The 16,020-nt window shown below is 40.0% G+C and overlaps 1 protein-coding gene across 2 annotated transcripts in view; it reads right to left on the bottom strand.

The window, feature by feature from the left end:
- The window catches only part of inppl1a (inositol polyphosphate phosphatase-like 1a), a 68,000-nt gene extending 52,218 nt beyond the window's left edge, over positions 1-15,782 (bottom strand). Inside the window, exons 1-2 of one of the 2 annotated variants that reach the window (XM_057838880.1) lie at positions 15,601-15,782; positions 15,281-15,521 (exon numbers count right to left, since the gene is read on the bottom strand). In XM_057838880.1, the coding sequence (XP_057694863.1) occupies positions 15,281-15,462 (182 nt within the window). In that variant the 5' untranslated portion in view covers positions 15,463-15,521; positions 15,601-15,782. Of the gene's footprint in view, positions 1-15,280; positions 15,525-15,600 lie in introns of both variants that reach the window. The other variant, XM_057838881.1, reaches the window with a different exon arrangement.
- Positions 15,783-16,020: the final 238 nt, after the last annotated feature.

The following is a 16,020-nucleotide window of genomic DNA, read 5'->3' on the forward strand; positions in this document are numbered from 1 at the left end:
AGGGGGGGGGAGAAGGAGATGAGTCGTTGATGGTTTTCTCCACTTTATTGTGACAACAATAAGAAAACAAAACAAGAGCGGACTGCCGCCACATTCGACCGCAAAGTTTTGCTTCTCGCTCATCTCCGCCTCGCCTCGTACTACTGGCTACTACTACTTGCAGTCCTAGCGTCTCTTAAACGGATCATGCATAGTGTCTTGTTATGAGCGTTTTGTTGACAAAGGTATCGAACACACGACATGCTTACAACTTTGTTTCTTTGTTAACACATGGAGCTAACAGTAGCTGGGGCTTTCGGCAGTACGTGGCGTCTAATGGCGTGAGGAAATGTAGTTTTTTCACACAAGCGAACGGATTACAAAGCACCACTTCAGTGTTGTCCCGAGACTACATTTCCCATAATTCACTGCATGACTTCAGCCGCTCTCTGATTCGCTGCGAGATTGACTCAATGCCAACACGCTCGCTGTCACCTGTCAGCGGCTCTCGCGAAACATAAACTAGAAGGCTATCAAGCGATCACCGTGAAAGAAACGCCGCTACAAATGCAATGCAATGCTTGAAGCATGAAGGTGAAAATATATAATACAAACCCTACTCACATGACGTCACAACCACGCCTCCGCGTCAACTCGTCGTGTTCGTGCTCGTTAACATTAATAATCAAAATGGTGCAGGCGTGTGTGGCGGTTGGTTGCAATAACAGAGAAGATAGACGGAGAGACTTGAAGTTCTACCGTATTCCGAGAGACCCGGAGAGGAGAGCGAGATGGACTGCTGCAATTCGACGAGAAAACTGGGCTCCAAACGATTACCCAAGATTATGTAGTAGTCATTTTATATCTGGTAAGATGCATTTAATATATATTTAGAGGGTTTTGGGCTGACAACCACAATTAAGATCATTGCGAGGATAATCGCCGACAACATACAGTTTCAAATTCAAGATGCTTATTTCTTCCACCATCATTACATTTTGAATAATATTTAGCTGGTACCAAGCGAAAGAAGCTGGCCTCATCTACGGATCATCAGTTAAACAGGTGTGTCCAAACCTTTTGCAAAGGGGGCCAGATTTGGTGTGGTAAAAATGCGGGGGGCTACCTTGGCTGATTTACATAGAACAATATATTTAAACAAATTTTAGCAAGCCCTTCTGTGTGTCACATTTGCTTTATTATTTTTTTTTAATTCATAATTTCAACAGTCTCGTCTTTGTGGCGTTCTCTTTCGACACTCGGACTCTTGCGAAATACTGCTGCTGTGAAATTAAACTAGCTTCAAGATGCTGTAATTTCTCACTGCGTATCTTCCCTGTAATGTTGTCGTACATGTCAACGTGTCTTGTTCGGTAATAACATTATCGCGTCACATCGAACTCTTTGAAAACAGCGACTGTCTCTTTGCAAATGAGGCAGACATAGTTGTTGCGTGTTTTATTGAAGAAATAGTCCAATATCCACCTATCCTTGAAGCGTCGGCCATCGCAGTCAACTTTTTTTTTTTTAATTAATTGTCGCCATTTTAGAAAATTGGAAGTAAAGGGTCACACGGGGTAATGTTGCTTAGAGTGCTACTCTTAAAGTTTTTCAAACTTTCGTGAGAATAGGCTGATTTTGTGTGGACAAGATAGTTGTAGATATCAGGGTAGCAGATGTCAGGCAGAGAGGGCGAAGACAGCGGGTCGAAAAAATATCAATTTAGGCATCAAATACGGTTCTCGCGAATGGATAGACTGAAGCTTTTCCACATAACGCCTTTTATGCAACGCATCCAATGAGTTTACAGTGTCTGAAAGCACCGGGGCTTCCGTGAATTGCACTACAAATTGCACGACAAATTGAAACCATTGAGAATACGGATAAACAATGACGGACAATATGGCAGCCGGATACAGCGAGACGTCATTCTGTGACGTTGGCGAGTAGGGTCTATACAAATAAATGTGCACAAACTCACCGGCGATGTAAACCTGCCGCTGTCAACGCTCTGGGAGGTCGCATTTCACAGCATTCTGCCGCGGTCCCCAGCTGTTTGCTCGCCATTCACGCTCGTTTGCATTTGATTGCTAGTCTGATACGCTCCCGCTTTTTCGGTGAGGTCTTTTGTGTTTATTCGTTATTGGATCGTTTTTGTTCACCACTTTAAATAAGAGCACCGAAGCAAGAAGGGGTAAGTCGCCATTTCTGTTCAACCCGTTTTCTCCTGTTTTTTTTAGCGTAAGAAGCTAGGTTAGTGGCTGTCTTTTCTTCGTTCATTTTCATGATCAGGGTTTAGTTAGCGGTTGGGGTTCAGGTGTAGATTCCTTTTGTTTGTTGTTTTGGCCTGGGCTTACCCTGAAGCCGCGCTTCATCTACATTTTGTACATTTGCCTTGAAAGGTGGAAAAGCGCTATATAAGTATAACACCATTAACCATATTCATTGAGAGTTTGATTATTGTGTAAATTTTGTGCCACTTGTGAAATTGTGTGGCTCGTTTTATGTTACGCCCTTCGCGAGCCGTCCTTGGGAAATAACACTAGCGAACACAACAACAACTATGCCACGACTATTGCCACGAGTTGGCTTTCGGCTAACGTCGCTAGCTTCTACTGTACATTCCACAACAGTTGGCAGCTCTGCTTTGACAAAGTCATCAGTCATCTATCCAAAAATCACACTTACTTTTTGGCAAATCCTTGATCATAAGCAGACCGGTTAAGGAAGCAGGCATCTTCGAAGTGTTTGCAGCAGAGAAGACTACTCGATGATGGCGTGAAATTCATTCGCTTCGTGCGAACGAAAGATGTCCATTTACGTGCCCTGCTATCCTTTGGCCACTCATACAACTTTTCGTTTGAGTGAGAACAAAACATCGCCACACACCGCCGTGGCATCTTACCGAGAAGCAATGCAACAAACAATACTGTTCTATGGCGGACTTCCCTCGCACTTCCCGGTGTGACGTAATTTCCGAAGATTTCCGAAGATTGCCGAAGAAAAGCATTTTTGTTGTCAGGGGCGTTGCTATGGGTTAAACAAACAATCTGGAAGGGTTGCGTTAAATAAATAATGAGAATATGCTTATAACTGTTTAGCCATTGATATTATTCAAAAACATGGTTGGCCAACCTTTGTTCACATTTCCCCTTTAATGCTTAACAAAGTCGTTATTGGTGAGAGCGGTGTGCAGTTGTTGTGTGCAGCTAACATGGCAGGATGTATCTGAGGAGAACTTTTCTACATGTCCTTCCATGATCAAACTTAAGTTAATATTCCTTTCTTTCAAGAATGTTTGTAGTGTTTACTTTGGAATCGATGCATTTGCGCATTTTGCAGCTGTGTTTAATGTTACGCGCATGCGCAGAACCGCATTGTTGCAATTTTTGATGGGTTGCAAAATTTGTCAGAACACCGTGAAAAAAAGACCAAAATAACACCGGTCCGTGGTACAAAAAAGGTTGGGGACCCCTGATCTAGACCACTAAAGTTGTGTGGAATCAGTCTGTTCTGTGTTCCAAGAACAAGAACCAAGCAGGGTGAGGCCGCATTCAGGTACTCCTTACCTCTGGAAGAAGTTACCAGAAGGTCAGAAGTGTGCTCAAACCGTTGGCTCCTTTAAATCAAAGCTAAAAACGCTACAGTTTACCACACCATACTCATAACTTATAATGTTAAATGACTTTTACTTTTTATTCTGTTTTTGGGGGTTTATTTCTATTCCCCGTTTTTTTTTTTTTTTTTTTTATGTGATGTAAAGCACCTTGAATTACCTTGTGTTGAATTGTGCTATAGAAATAAATTTGCCCTGCCTTGCCTAAAATATGAACACAGAATTTAACAAGTAGTTATATTCATTCTTGCGCTTTCTTAAGGAATGGTCATCACATCATTCAATCACTTCATGGCACAATAACAATAGACCATTCACAATAACCTGTGATCTTTGTCTTGAATTATCATTGACATACTGTATGTCACCTTGCAGCTGGGACAGGAAGTGAATTTGACACAATTAAAACTGCAATCATATCTTTGGAGTTATCAAAAATAGTGACTTACAGCAAGAAAAAGTTTGTCTAAATAGAGGCATTTTTTATTAAGCTGGCATACAAAAATCTTAAAACCGACTGAAGTGAGCAGTCTGAGTACTGAAGTCTCCAACACAAACCCTTCTCATTACAGCCACGCACAACAGCAGAATAGAAACAGATGTATGGGTCCAAAGCCCACAAGAAGAAAAAACATGGCTGTGTGTGAGTCACATGGGTATCTACAAACCCTAATTTCAATTAAAAATGGACATTGCGGTAAATGTGAATAAAAACAGAACACTATGATTGGCAAATCCTTTTCAACCACTATTCAATTGAATAAACAAAGACAAGCTATTGACTTTTAATCTGAAGAAAATTCCCTTATGTTTATTTGTATCATTTTGAATGTGATGCCTTCTACATGTTAAACAAAAATAAGCAGAGGCAGAAAAAGTAGCTGCACCTACCACCCATTATTGCAGGGTGGTCAAAAGTATGGAAAAGTATTGAAGTATTGATAATGAAATCTTTTTATCAAGATACGATATTTGTTTCTAACGATACCGGTATTTGTTTTTCCACGACCACAGGTAACCAGAAATTTGATCTCATGGTCGATTTTGCACTGTTCTTGATAGTAATGGAGAATATTTTTGCATTTTCCTTGTTAACTCATTGGCCGCTATTGACAGGAGAGCCTTCCTATTTTAAATTGATTGGACGTCTACTAGTGATAAACTCATTTGAAGAGCTTTAATTTAGTTTTTAGGAGCAAAATGGTTGGACGTTTATCATCACCAATGGCACTAAAAGAGTTTATAAAAATATAACACTGTTTTTTAATGTAATACAGTGGTACCTCGACATACGATCATTTCGACAGCTAATGTAAAATTTGACTCGACATTTGTCTCAACATATGACCCTAACATGCCCGAAATACGACAATTTATGACAGTGTCGTAATTTCATTGTTTTCCCGCAAGACGGACGCAGAGTGGATATTCTTGTGAGAGAAATCAACATGGGTCCCAAGACGGCTAGTGCAGGTGGTGAAAAAAAAAGGTGACAATGAAAACACCTTTTTATTTCCAATTTATTATTATTATTATAGTGTCATCGGCAAAGAAGTCGCCAGCTTCATCAGGTCTTTAATCACTTATTTCAGAACAACAAGGCTACTGTCTGCCGTATCCGACGCCAACAACATGAAAAAAAGTAAAAACTTCCCACTCTACCGCACCTCTCTCTCTCTCTCTCTCGTCAGTCACACGGTGTGTTCAGGAACAGCATGCAAAACAACCGTCACATTACAACCCAATTAGTTACATTATTATTATTATTAATAATATTACGATTTGTATTTATTTGTTTTGCTATATGTAATTGTTAATTGTAATGGTAACAGCAGTATTTATGAAGGATTTAGTGTAGGTTTTTGTTATAATGTATTGCTATGGAAAAATCCCGCTTGACTTACGACCATCTCGACTTACTGGATGGACGTCCTCGTTGCCCCCCCGTCTCATCTGGCTAGATGGACCCCCTCATGTTCCCTCACCCCATTGCCTCTCTACAAACTGGAACTCCTTCTGCTAATATCCATCATCAGTCCTGGTGCATCTATAGCCTGTCCGTCCTGGGAGTGAATCTCTCCTGACTCGGGTTCTCCCCAAGGTTTCTCTTTTCCCACTGGGTTTTTTTCGTTTTTCCTTGCCGCCATGGAGGGTCTGAGGATGGGGGATGCCCAGGACATGAACTCATCTCATTCATTTACTGTATCTGACTGTGTATCAAATTGACTCTGTAAAGCCCTCTGAGACAACCTTGTTGTGATATAGGGCTATACAAATAAAACTGAATTGAACTGAACTACAAACCAGGTCCTGGTACAAATTAAATTCGTATGTAGAGGTACCACTGTATCCCAAAAGGAATCAAATATTTTTCTGAGTATCGATAACAAGTTGAACATTTTAGTATGGTGACAACACTGCATCATTGGGTAAAGTTTAATGCCACTTGGGCTCAGGAACACTTCATAAAATATTTGTAAATTTCCAGTTCTTTGCCACCACTACAGATTCAAGATCAAATCTACCATGAATGAAAGCTACAGTATATTGTGCATAAACAACAGCCACAAACACAGAAGGCTTCTCTGGGCTTGGGCTCATCTGAAATGCACAGACACAAAGTGCAAAGATACGACGCTCTGGTTAGTCCATATTTGGGCAAATATTGTGTCCACTGGCAAAAAAGGTAAACTACCATTCAGATTGTTATAAGTGCTCAAATTTGCATATGCATGACACCGTGTTACGCAATAGTTATTTTTGTTTGTTGTTTTTTTTCATCATGACAAAGATCATAAACATGATTAAATGTATAATTAATCACACAGCCCTGTTAAATACGAGTGCCAGTATATGGAGTTGTACATTTAATTTCAGTAAATTGGATGGTGGTATTAATTTTGCTTTTCATGTTTAAAGGAACTGAAATTAGAGGTGAAACTCTCAATTAACTGGTCGAACCAAGTTCCAACAAAAGATATATACTGTAGGTTTACCAGCAGTGGGCGGTGACAGAAAGAAACTCTAACCAGTGTTTAGAAGAGTGCACACTGTAAATTTCAGATGTTGCCTACGCACTGCAGACTGGTACACTCATAAATAGATAAACCGATGCTGTCTTCCATTTTCATGATGAATTAATATGAGAAGAAACAATGAAACAATGAGTGATATAAGAAGGTTTAAGCAGAAAGGAAGCAGCATCATTTTTGTTGTTGTTGAACCATTATCTATTTGCTGTACCGCTTATCCTCTCACGGGTTTCGGGGATGCTCAAGGGTCACTTCCACAATACTCTGTCAGAGTTTAAGAGGAGGAAATAATCTGCATTTTTACTAGGTGTCAGATTACTTCCTGATGCAGTTAAAATCTTAAAAAAAAAAAAAAAAGTTAAGTCAACAGCAAGCTTCTCTTGACACTTATTACAACTGTATGGTCCCACTTTATCACATATCAATAAGGATAGCTTCAAACCGCAGGTCTTAATGCACGAATCAGAATTTTTAGGGTTTTTCTAACCCAAGTGAGGCACCGACTTGACTGAACGTGATAAGTGGCATAGAAATGGACCATTTTAAATGTGGTTTAAATCCGACCTGGGCCACATTTTTCCAGAATTTGGCAGAGGTCTGAACTGTCAAGTCTCCCAAATGGAATTCATGCAGCAATTACGTCAGCAAAAAGCGAGAGCCACAGGCAGGACGGCAGCGATGTAGCTGTGCATTAGCGATAGTGCCTAGCTTCAACTCTGCTTTTACGCAGTAGGCGGGTTTGAGCATAGTCATAAAAAAATAAAACGAAGAAAAGGATAAGCCTGATTATGTTCAGTTTTCTTTCTGTGCGCCAAATGAGCAATATTTCAGTATTGCTTACATGGCCGAGTCGGGGCAAACTGAATTACCCACATAAGGCTTATGTGTGTGCTTCATGAACACACAGCGCATGCATGTGTTGCATTAATCCATTTGAACTTTGATTATAAAACTACACGGGGATTATTAATGTCTGTTATTTGTGTCCTCTTTTTGGAAATCAAAATATGATCATGAACATTTGTAGTCATTTGTTTTGATGCTTCTGCGCATGCGAGCTGGTTTGCTCGGCGTGTGTCGGACTGCGTGTTAGTGCGCACGCGTAATACTTCAACGGGCTCAATGGAAAAGGCAGTGTGAAAAGGCCCACCAGAAAAACAGATAAGACAAAAAATCGGAGTTGTGCATTAAGACCTGCGGTGTGAACCTAGCCTAAGTGAGTAGATTTTTTTGCAATTTTATAAATTGTTGTCATATAACAGTCAGCTTCTTTTTACACATGTACAGGGTTCTTGCAACGTTCTATAAGTCACATTTAATGCTTTTTAATACATTTTACCTTCAAATTATATTATTATCTTGCAACGATTTCTGATGATGAAAAAAACATACAAAATTTTATTTCACTCTAACTGGTGTTTTTCTCCTCTCATGCGTGCGACTCGACGGCTTTGACCCTCACGAAAAACTATTTTTGCAGACTTTGCACAAGGGGTGGAAAGTTGGGAACCTCTGGATACATCACGATACGATTTGCACTATCACGCTCACGATTACGATGATGTCATGATATGGCGATACAACAATTATCGAAACATAATACAGGGAATTATTCTACAAAACAAGTAATAAACCGAAAAACAAGCCCTTTCATCCTTCTGCTGTGAATTGGAATGATTTTATCAGTAGTAGACATCCAATCCATTTGAAGTGGGAGGGTGACGGTGAATACATAATTCGCTGTGGCCGTCCATGGAAGCCAAAGCCAGGCAACAAGTTAAGTTTTGGTCAATTCCTTTTCCCGTTGAGGCAATTACGGGTCACTTTCTGTTGATTTTGGGGCATTTACATGTCACTTCCTATTGATTTTGAGTTATTGAAAAGGAAGTGACCCAAGAATGTCCCCGAATGAATAGAAAGTGACTCAAAAATAAACAGGAGGTCACATGTAAATGCCCTAAAGGGAACAGGAAGTGACCTGTAAAAGCCCACAAAAGACTGCACGTGAATGCTGTAGTTGCAGTGCCACTGACAGCACTAGATGTCCAATCAAGTCAAAATGAATTAGATGTCTAGCACCATCAATGGCAGCCAGTGAGCTAACACTATTCTAATGGAAGATTTTCAGAGCAAACCTGGCATTAAATGCATCTTCTGGAAATTTAGTACCTGTCATATTCAATTAAATTCAAGGCCTTGATTACCCAGATTTTAAATCTAAGACATTTTAAGACTTTTTAAGGGCCCACGGGAACCCTGAATTGCATGACAATGGCGTAACGCACGAATGCCATTTGTTAACTTTTCTGTTGTAAAAAAACAACTTTAGTAAGGGGGACGTGTAAATAAATTCTAGAATAAAGATTTGTTATTAATGAAAAAATTAAAAGTGTTCGTTGGCTGTCACTGAGTAGCATTTGCGATCGCTACACAAAAATAGCAATGTAAATTACCCCCAAGAACAGTCAGAGACATAAGAAAGAAAGACAGGGCATAGGGTGGTAAAGGACAGATTGTTGAAAAAGGAGAATGTCATTGTCAGTGGCGTAAGGCAATGCACACAAGAAAAAGGTGTGATAAAAAAGCTACCTCTGGATCAGGTCGGCTCTTTTTCAGCCCTCGACACTCAAGCCATCTCTTTAACTGAACATTTCCACATCTTTAGCAGTGAATTTGGCACCAGGGACATCATTTTCGGACAGAATTGGTAGGTTTAGCTCATTAAACATCTCGTTCGCACACTATTTTCATGCATTTACCATTAGGGACAAAAGCGAGCTTGACCCGCCTAGCACCAATTGCTAACGTCATGAATATTAATGGACAAAAGTGAAGTGTTGTGTGTGGTATGCCATTGGATGTCTAGTGTCATCAATGGCAGCAAGTGAGCGAACACTATTCTAATGGAAGATTTTCGTAGCAAACCTGGCATTATACATGGGCGATATGACGATATAAAACCGTCTCACGATCTTAAGTGCTGAAGGTACGTATTTTTTAGGACATCGTTATATCGCGGTTTATTAACTTTTATTTCAAACCCACTCATATCACTAGTCTCCCTTTCTCCCTTTTTACACTTCCTTGTCAGGCTCTCTAATCTAGGCCAATCAATAGACTGGAAAGTGAGTGACGCCGCCCGGTAGCACACACCCACTGTTACCACTTTCACAAAGGAGGTGTGCGTCATGGCGGAGGCAGCAGAGAGTGAGCTTAGCGAGGCAAAAGAGTTTACCACTAAGAAAAACTCCACATCGATTGTTTGGAACTGGTTTGGCTTCAAAGTGGACGATATAGATCAAAAAAACATAATTTGCAAGGAACACGTAAAGGGAATTGATGGCAACACATCAAACTTATTCCACCATTTGAAACGAAAACATCCAAAGCAATATACTGAGAGCCAAACTGCCAAAGCTAAAAAGCCAACCTCCGCTACAGCTCCAAAGCAATAAAAACTTTCGGATGCTTTCCTAAAATGCACTCCCTACGAGAAAAGTGGTAAACGATGGAATGACATTAATGACGCAATAACCTTTTATCTGGCAAAAGATATGTGTCCTATTCAAACAGTTGATGGAGTCGGTTTCGCAAAAATGATTAAAGTTTTAGATCCTCGCTACCAGCTGCCTAGTCGAAAATGGTGTTTTAAAAATATCGTGATAATATCGAAACCGTGATATTGTCTTGGGAATACCGTGATATATATTTTTTCCCATATCGCCCAACCCTACCTGGCATTAATGCATTTTCTGGAAATTCAATACCTAATTTAATTTTCCATTTAATTTAAGGCCTTGAATATCCGAATTTTAAATTTAGGACATTTTAAGACTTTTTAAGGACCCGTGAGAACCCTGTATTGTATGACAATTAATAAAATCGGAAAATTTAAATCATTTTCTGTGTAGTACACTAGGAGTGTGACAAAATATCGAAATGGTGATATATCGTGATACTTTGTATCCCAAAAGGTTATCGATATGCTCCTGCCAAGATTTGAGATATCGTTTTAAAAAGGTGTCAATGTCTTAAAAAAAAAAAAAAAAAAAAAAAAAAAAAAGAACCAACAAGTTGCTACCAAAATCTTCCACCATAATAGCGTCTCAGTTAACTCTAAGGCTGCGTTGACGGTAGGGCTGGGCGATATGGCCTTAAACATGTATCACGATAAATTGAGCAGATTTATCTCGATAACGATAAATGACGATAAATTCGCCCAAGCGGACTGTTATATAATTTGAAAATCTGAATCAATGCATGAAATACAGATTAACTATTTCTTGTTGATTTATTTACCAGCATTCAATTTGATATACTGTATTTAACAATTGTACATGCAGTCTAAACATTAAGTTTATAAAAATGTATTGTAAGCAATAAGAATTCAAGTATGAACATTTATAACAGCGTGTATGACTTGAACAATGTACATTGTCAAAATCAATATGCCTGTGCAAACATGCAATTGTAACACAAATGACTTGCAGCTTGAACAGTACACTTCAAAAAGACAACTTATTGTTAATGGCTGCTGTGACATAATTATTAAATACAAGTGTTTACTTTATGGTTTAAGGGTTTTTTTCCCCCAGTGCATTTTTTAATAAATGCACGCACAATAAAAATAGCTGGGGCCATTTCTCGGTCATTATAAGTTTTGCCGTTGGATTGTACTTTATGCTGAATGCTTTACCATCACAAAAGCTATCAGAGGAATCACACACAGACAGATACAAAATAACGCCACATAGTAATTGCTAGATGCAGTCCGTGCCCAATCCACTCATTAAATTCAGCCGTTTCGACAAGGTTAGAGCCGCTATCCGACTCCATAACGTTCATTTGTAGCGTTAGCCGCTAGCTAGCGTTAGCCTGGCTACCAGTAGAAAGCACTGAAAGCACCATCTCCGGAAATCGTGAGAACAAAGGAGGACAGCGGGTGAAAGCCCGTCTGGATGCCACCAAGAGTCTACTAAATGTCGGTTGAAAGTTTGGTGAACCTCCCTTAAGCCACACTCCATCATGTTTTGCTTGTAGCGTTAGCTGCTAGCGTTAGCTTACCGGGCTTTTGTTTGATTGGCTTCCTGATGATCACGTGACTCTCTACGTAAGCACATTAACTGCTTTCTTAAAGGGGAATGAATATAGACGAACAACACAGAATCAAAGCGGGATGAAAAGACTACATTTTCTTGTTTTATTAATTTACCGAATTTACCGACATGGTCAAAATTACGTCGGTCATCGTTAAGAATTTCGGTGACGGTAAATTTTCGGTTTACCGCCCTGCTCTAATTGACGGTGCTCGACGCCCAATCCATTTAGACTGAAAGTTCGTTCATTCGAAACCAGAGCATTCACAGTCATTCTGTCCGATTTTCAGGGCATTTACAGGTCACTTGTTGTTCATGTTCAGGTCATTTTTTGTTGAGTTAGAGTCACTGCCTATTCACTTAGGTGATTCCCAGGTCATTTCCTGTTCTGTAACTCAAAATAAACAGGAAGAGACCCATAAAATACCCCAAAATCTACAGGACGTAACTGAAAATGAACAGGTAAATGAGCTTAAATGGCCCAAAATTACCTCATTGCCTGTTATTGGCTGCCACTACCAGCCATAGCTGCCACCCTCTCAGTTCAAATGGATTAGATGTCTATTAATGATAAACTCATTCCAATTCACAGCAGAAGCTTGTTTTTCTGTTTATTAGTTGCTTGTAGAATATCCTAGAATGATTTCCTGACCAATGTATCGATAACTGTTGTATCACCATATCGTAAGATCATCTTTATCGTGAGCTTTGTATCCCAAATCGTATCGTATCGTGAGGCACCACGCAGGCCCGGAGTGACTAATCGGGAGCTTCTGGACGATTCCAGAAGGGCCGGCCGGCCAGAAGGGCCGGTCCGGGTTTTATTAAAAAAAAAAAAAAAATTACACTGTTATAATTTTTTGTTTGGTATTTATTTATGACAGTGTCACTGAGTATAACTTACATTCTGTTACCGCTGTCCCTGTGGGCCGTCTTAAAAAAAAAAACAGTATTATTTTTTTCCAGACTCATCCTCACGTGTGCAGACGAAAAATACAGCATGCAGCTCCGCCCCCTAATTGTAGTCTGTATTGAGCCAAATTAGCTGCTATCTCGGTGCTCGGATGGATAAAAAGAGCAAGGGTGGCGCTGAAAAATAAGAATTAAAAAGAGAAAAGCACTCGTGAAAGAATCGGCAAAATGCGCGAAAATAGCTAATTTTTTTCATGCAACGACCTTGCTGCCTCAAACTACAGAGGATTACAACGAAAGTGGTAAGGCCAGATGGCGAATAAAATGCAACTTGCACCGTGTGATACGACAATATGTAATTGTGGAAACTTTGGCTTCTTGTAGCACCTCACAAGGGATATGTAGCAGCAAGCATTAGCCATAATGAACACACCACAGGTGCAGAGCTGGAAGGTAGGATTGCCATGTCGTTCAGCGAGTGAACATTAGAATTAATATAATCAATTACGTGGCGTTTTTAAAGTGGAAATGGAAAATGGATAATAGTATCATTAGAAGTTGTTACAATGTGCAATACGTATTCTTTATTTTTCATATTGTTATGTTGCTATGTTTGTTTTATCTGTAAGCACTCATTTTGTTAATAGTTGATGTTGCAGAAAAGGTCTTATTTATTCATTTATTTTAGGGCGGTAATTAATTTTTTTAATGAATCACGTTAAAATATTTGACGCAATTAACGCACATGCCCTGCTCAGACAGATTTAAATGACAGTACAATGACATGCCCACTTATTGTGTTTTATGGAGTTTTGCCGCCCTCCGCTGGCGCTTGGGTGCGACTGATTTTATAGGCTTCAGCACCCATGAGCATTGTGTAAGTAATTATTGACATCAACAATGGCGGGCTAATAGTTTATTTTTTGATTGAAAATTTTACAAATTTTATTAAAACGAAAACATTCAAAGGGGTTTTAATATAAAATTTCTATAAGCGGTACTAACATTTATCTTTGAAGAACTACAAGTCTTTCTATCCATGGAGCGCTTTAACAGAATGTTAATAATGTTAATGCCATCTTGTTGATTTATTGTTATAATAAACAAATACAGTCCTTATGTACCGTATGTTGGATGTATGTATCCATCTTGTGTCTTATCTTTCCATTCCAACAATAATTTACAGAAAAATATGGCATATTTTATAGATGATTTGAATTGCGACTAATTACGATTAATTTTTAAGCTGTAATTAACTCGATCAAAAATTGTAATCGTTTGACAGCCCTAATTTATTTTTCAAATGTATCATTTAATATAGTTTTTTTTTTTAAATCCATTTTTAAATTTGTTCAAAATATGTTGTGTTGCACTTGTTAAAATAAAGCCACCTTGTTAAACAACCATTACCTGCACTGAATTGGAATACACAGAATTACAGTACACGGCTTTAGAGAACACTGAACACGTGTATGCATAATGACATAATTTTAAATGAGTGGGCCGGTCTGAGGCATGAAATTCCAGGGCCGAAAATGAGTCCCACTCCGGCCCTGCCACGAGGTTCCCACTCCTACAGTACACAGTAGTCAAAACTGGTAAAAAGAAGCGCAATATTTTATTTCTGATCATCCACCACTCACCGAGGTGCACTAAAGGTACTTGAGGTACAAGTATAGATGGTGTAAATGGTAAATGGACTTACACTTGTACAGCGCCTTTCCACCATCAAGGCACTTTGACACTATATGCTCATTTACCTACTGATGATGCAGCATCAGGAGCAACGTAAGTTTTGGTATCTTGCTCAAGGATACTTAGGTGAGGTCAAGAGGGCGGGGAAACACACAACCTCTGGGTTGGGGAATAGCTACTCTACCACTGAGCCATAAACTCAGCATGGGGCAGATGATCAGATAAGGGATGTAGGTCAAGTCAATGTCACAGCAGTCACGTGATTCGGGGAAGGCATGTGACTTACCTTGTAGTTTTGAGACATACTACATTAATGTGGCCGAGTTATTGAAAGAGGCATCACTGGCAGTTGAGGAGTTTCTTTAAATGTTTTTGTCTACCAGAAAAGGAGTGGTGGCAGAATATTATTTGAATGGCGAGTGTGCTCCATCATCCATTTCGGGCATTTAGGATGAGAGTCACATTTGAAGTACTTCTTAACTACCAGCCAGCTTTAAAAATAAAGTTTTTTGTGTTTCACCACTGCTATTCAGTTAATAGTTAGGTTCAGCACCCACACACAGTGCTGAGTGCCCTGTAAAATATGACGCTACAGGCGACCACATCTATCAGAAGATAGACATTGGGCGCTCTCAGACTACTGTAGTGCCATGCTGGAGTTTTGGGTGTTGGGCAAACAGTCTCTTTCTCTCCTCTGCTGCATGTGCACATGAAGCTAGCGTTTACAAGTAGGAACGTCAACAAATATCCCATTGTAATGAAAACAAAAATACTAAAGAACAGCCAGGCAAGTACAATAAAATCTACTTTAAACTCCCTGAGGACATCACGCCTGAACGTAATCGTTAACGTGCCAAAAAGAAACAAGTTTAGGCAGGAAACAAGAGCAAACACGTCAACAAAATGTTTCGATGTTATAAAACGAATTTTTCAACGATTGAGGTACTTACAGTACACACAAAGCGTAAGCCCCGTTGACACTCTCGCTGTCCCGTACCAGGAAGCTGCCGTCCCTCCCGGCGCGAGCCAGCAACTCCTCGGCCGCAGCTCGACTGAGATCCCGGTGATACCACATCGGCGGTGCGGGCCCAAGTGGTGAGAGCCCGCCGCCGCCGCCGCCACCTCCGGCCATGGCCACAGCCCCTCGAACCGGCGTCGACTGCTTCCCGACTCGTCCGAAAACCTCCCAGCCTGCTTCCCGACCGGGTAAAAAGTAAGCCGTAGAGTTGAGAACCGAGGAAAGTGACAAAAAACGTCGGCTCTAACTAACTTTAGCGAGCAAGTTTCCAACGCGTTGAGGTAAGTGGGTAGCTGTATGTCGTGTCTGTTTTTGCAAGTTCGTCACCCTCCTCTTTCGCTTCCCTACGACCACGGAAATCTGGGTATGTAAATCCACTCTGGAAAGCGGGGAACAGCGGGGGACATTGCCTACGTTTGCACACTGTATCCTCCATCTGTAAACAGGCAGAAATCTGGACAAGATTTTCAAATTAAAAGTCCCGATTGAGCAATTGCTTTTTTAGCGTTTTAATTTTTAGGAACATTTTGTTATTAAGATCACTAGCTTTATAACGCTCTTTGAGATATCAAAAAATACGTTTTAAAATAAATAAATCAGCAAATAAAGGCCTTTGATAAAACCTGAACTATAGGGTTTTGTGCACACAGTCACACACACACACACAAAAAT

This window comes from Corythoichthys intestinalis, chromosome 6 (assembly GCF_030265065.1).
Source record: "Corythoichthys intestinalis isolate RoL2023-P3 chromosome 6, ASM3026506v1, whole genome shotgun sequence".
NCBI lineage: Eukaryota > Metazoa > Chordata > Actinopteri > Syngnathiformes > Syngnathidae > Corythoichthys > Corythoichthys intestinalis.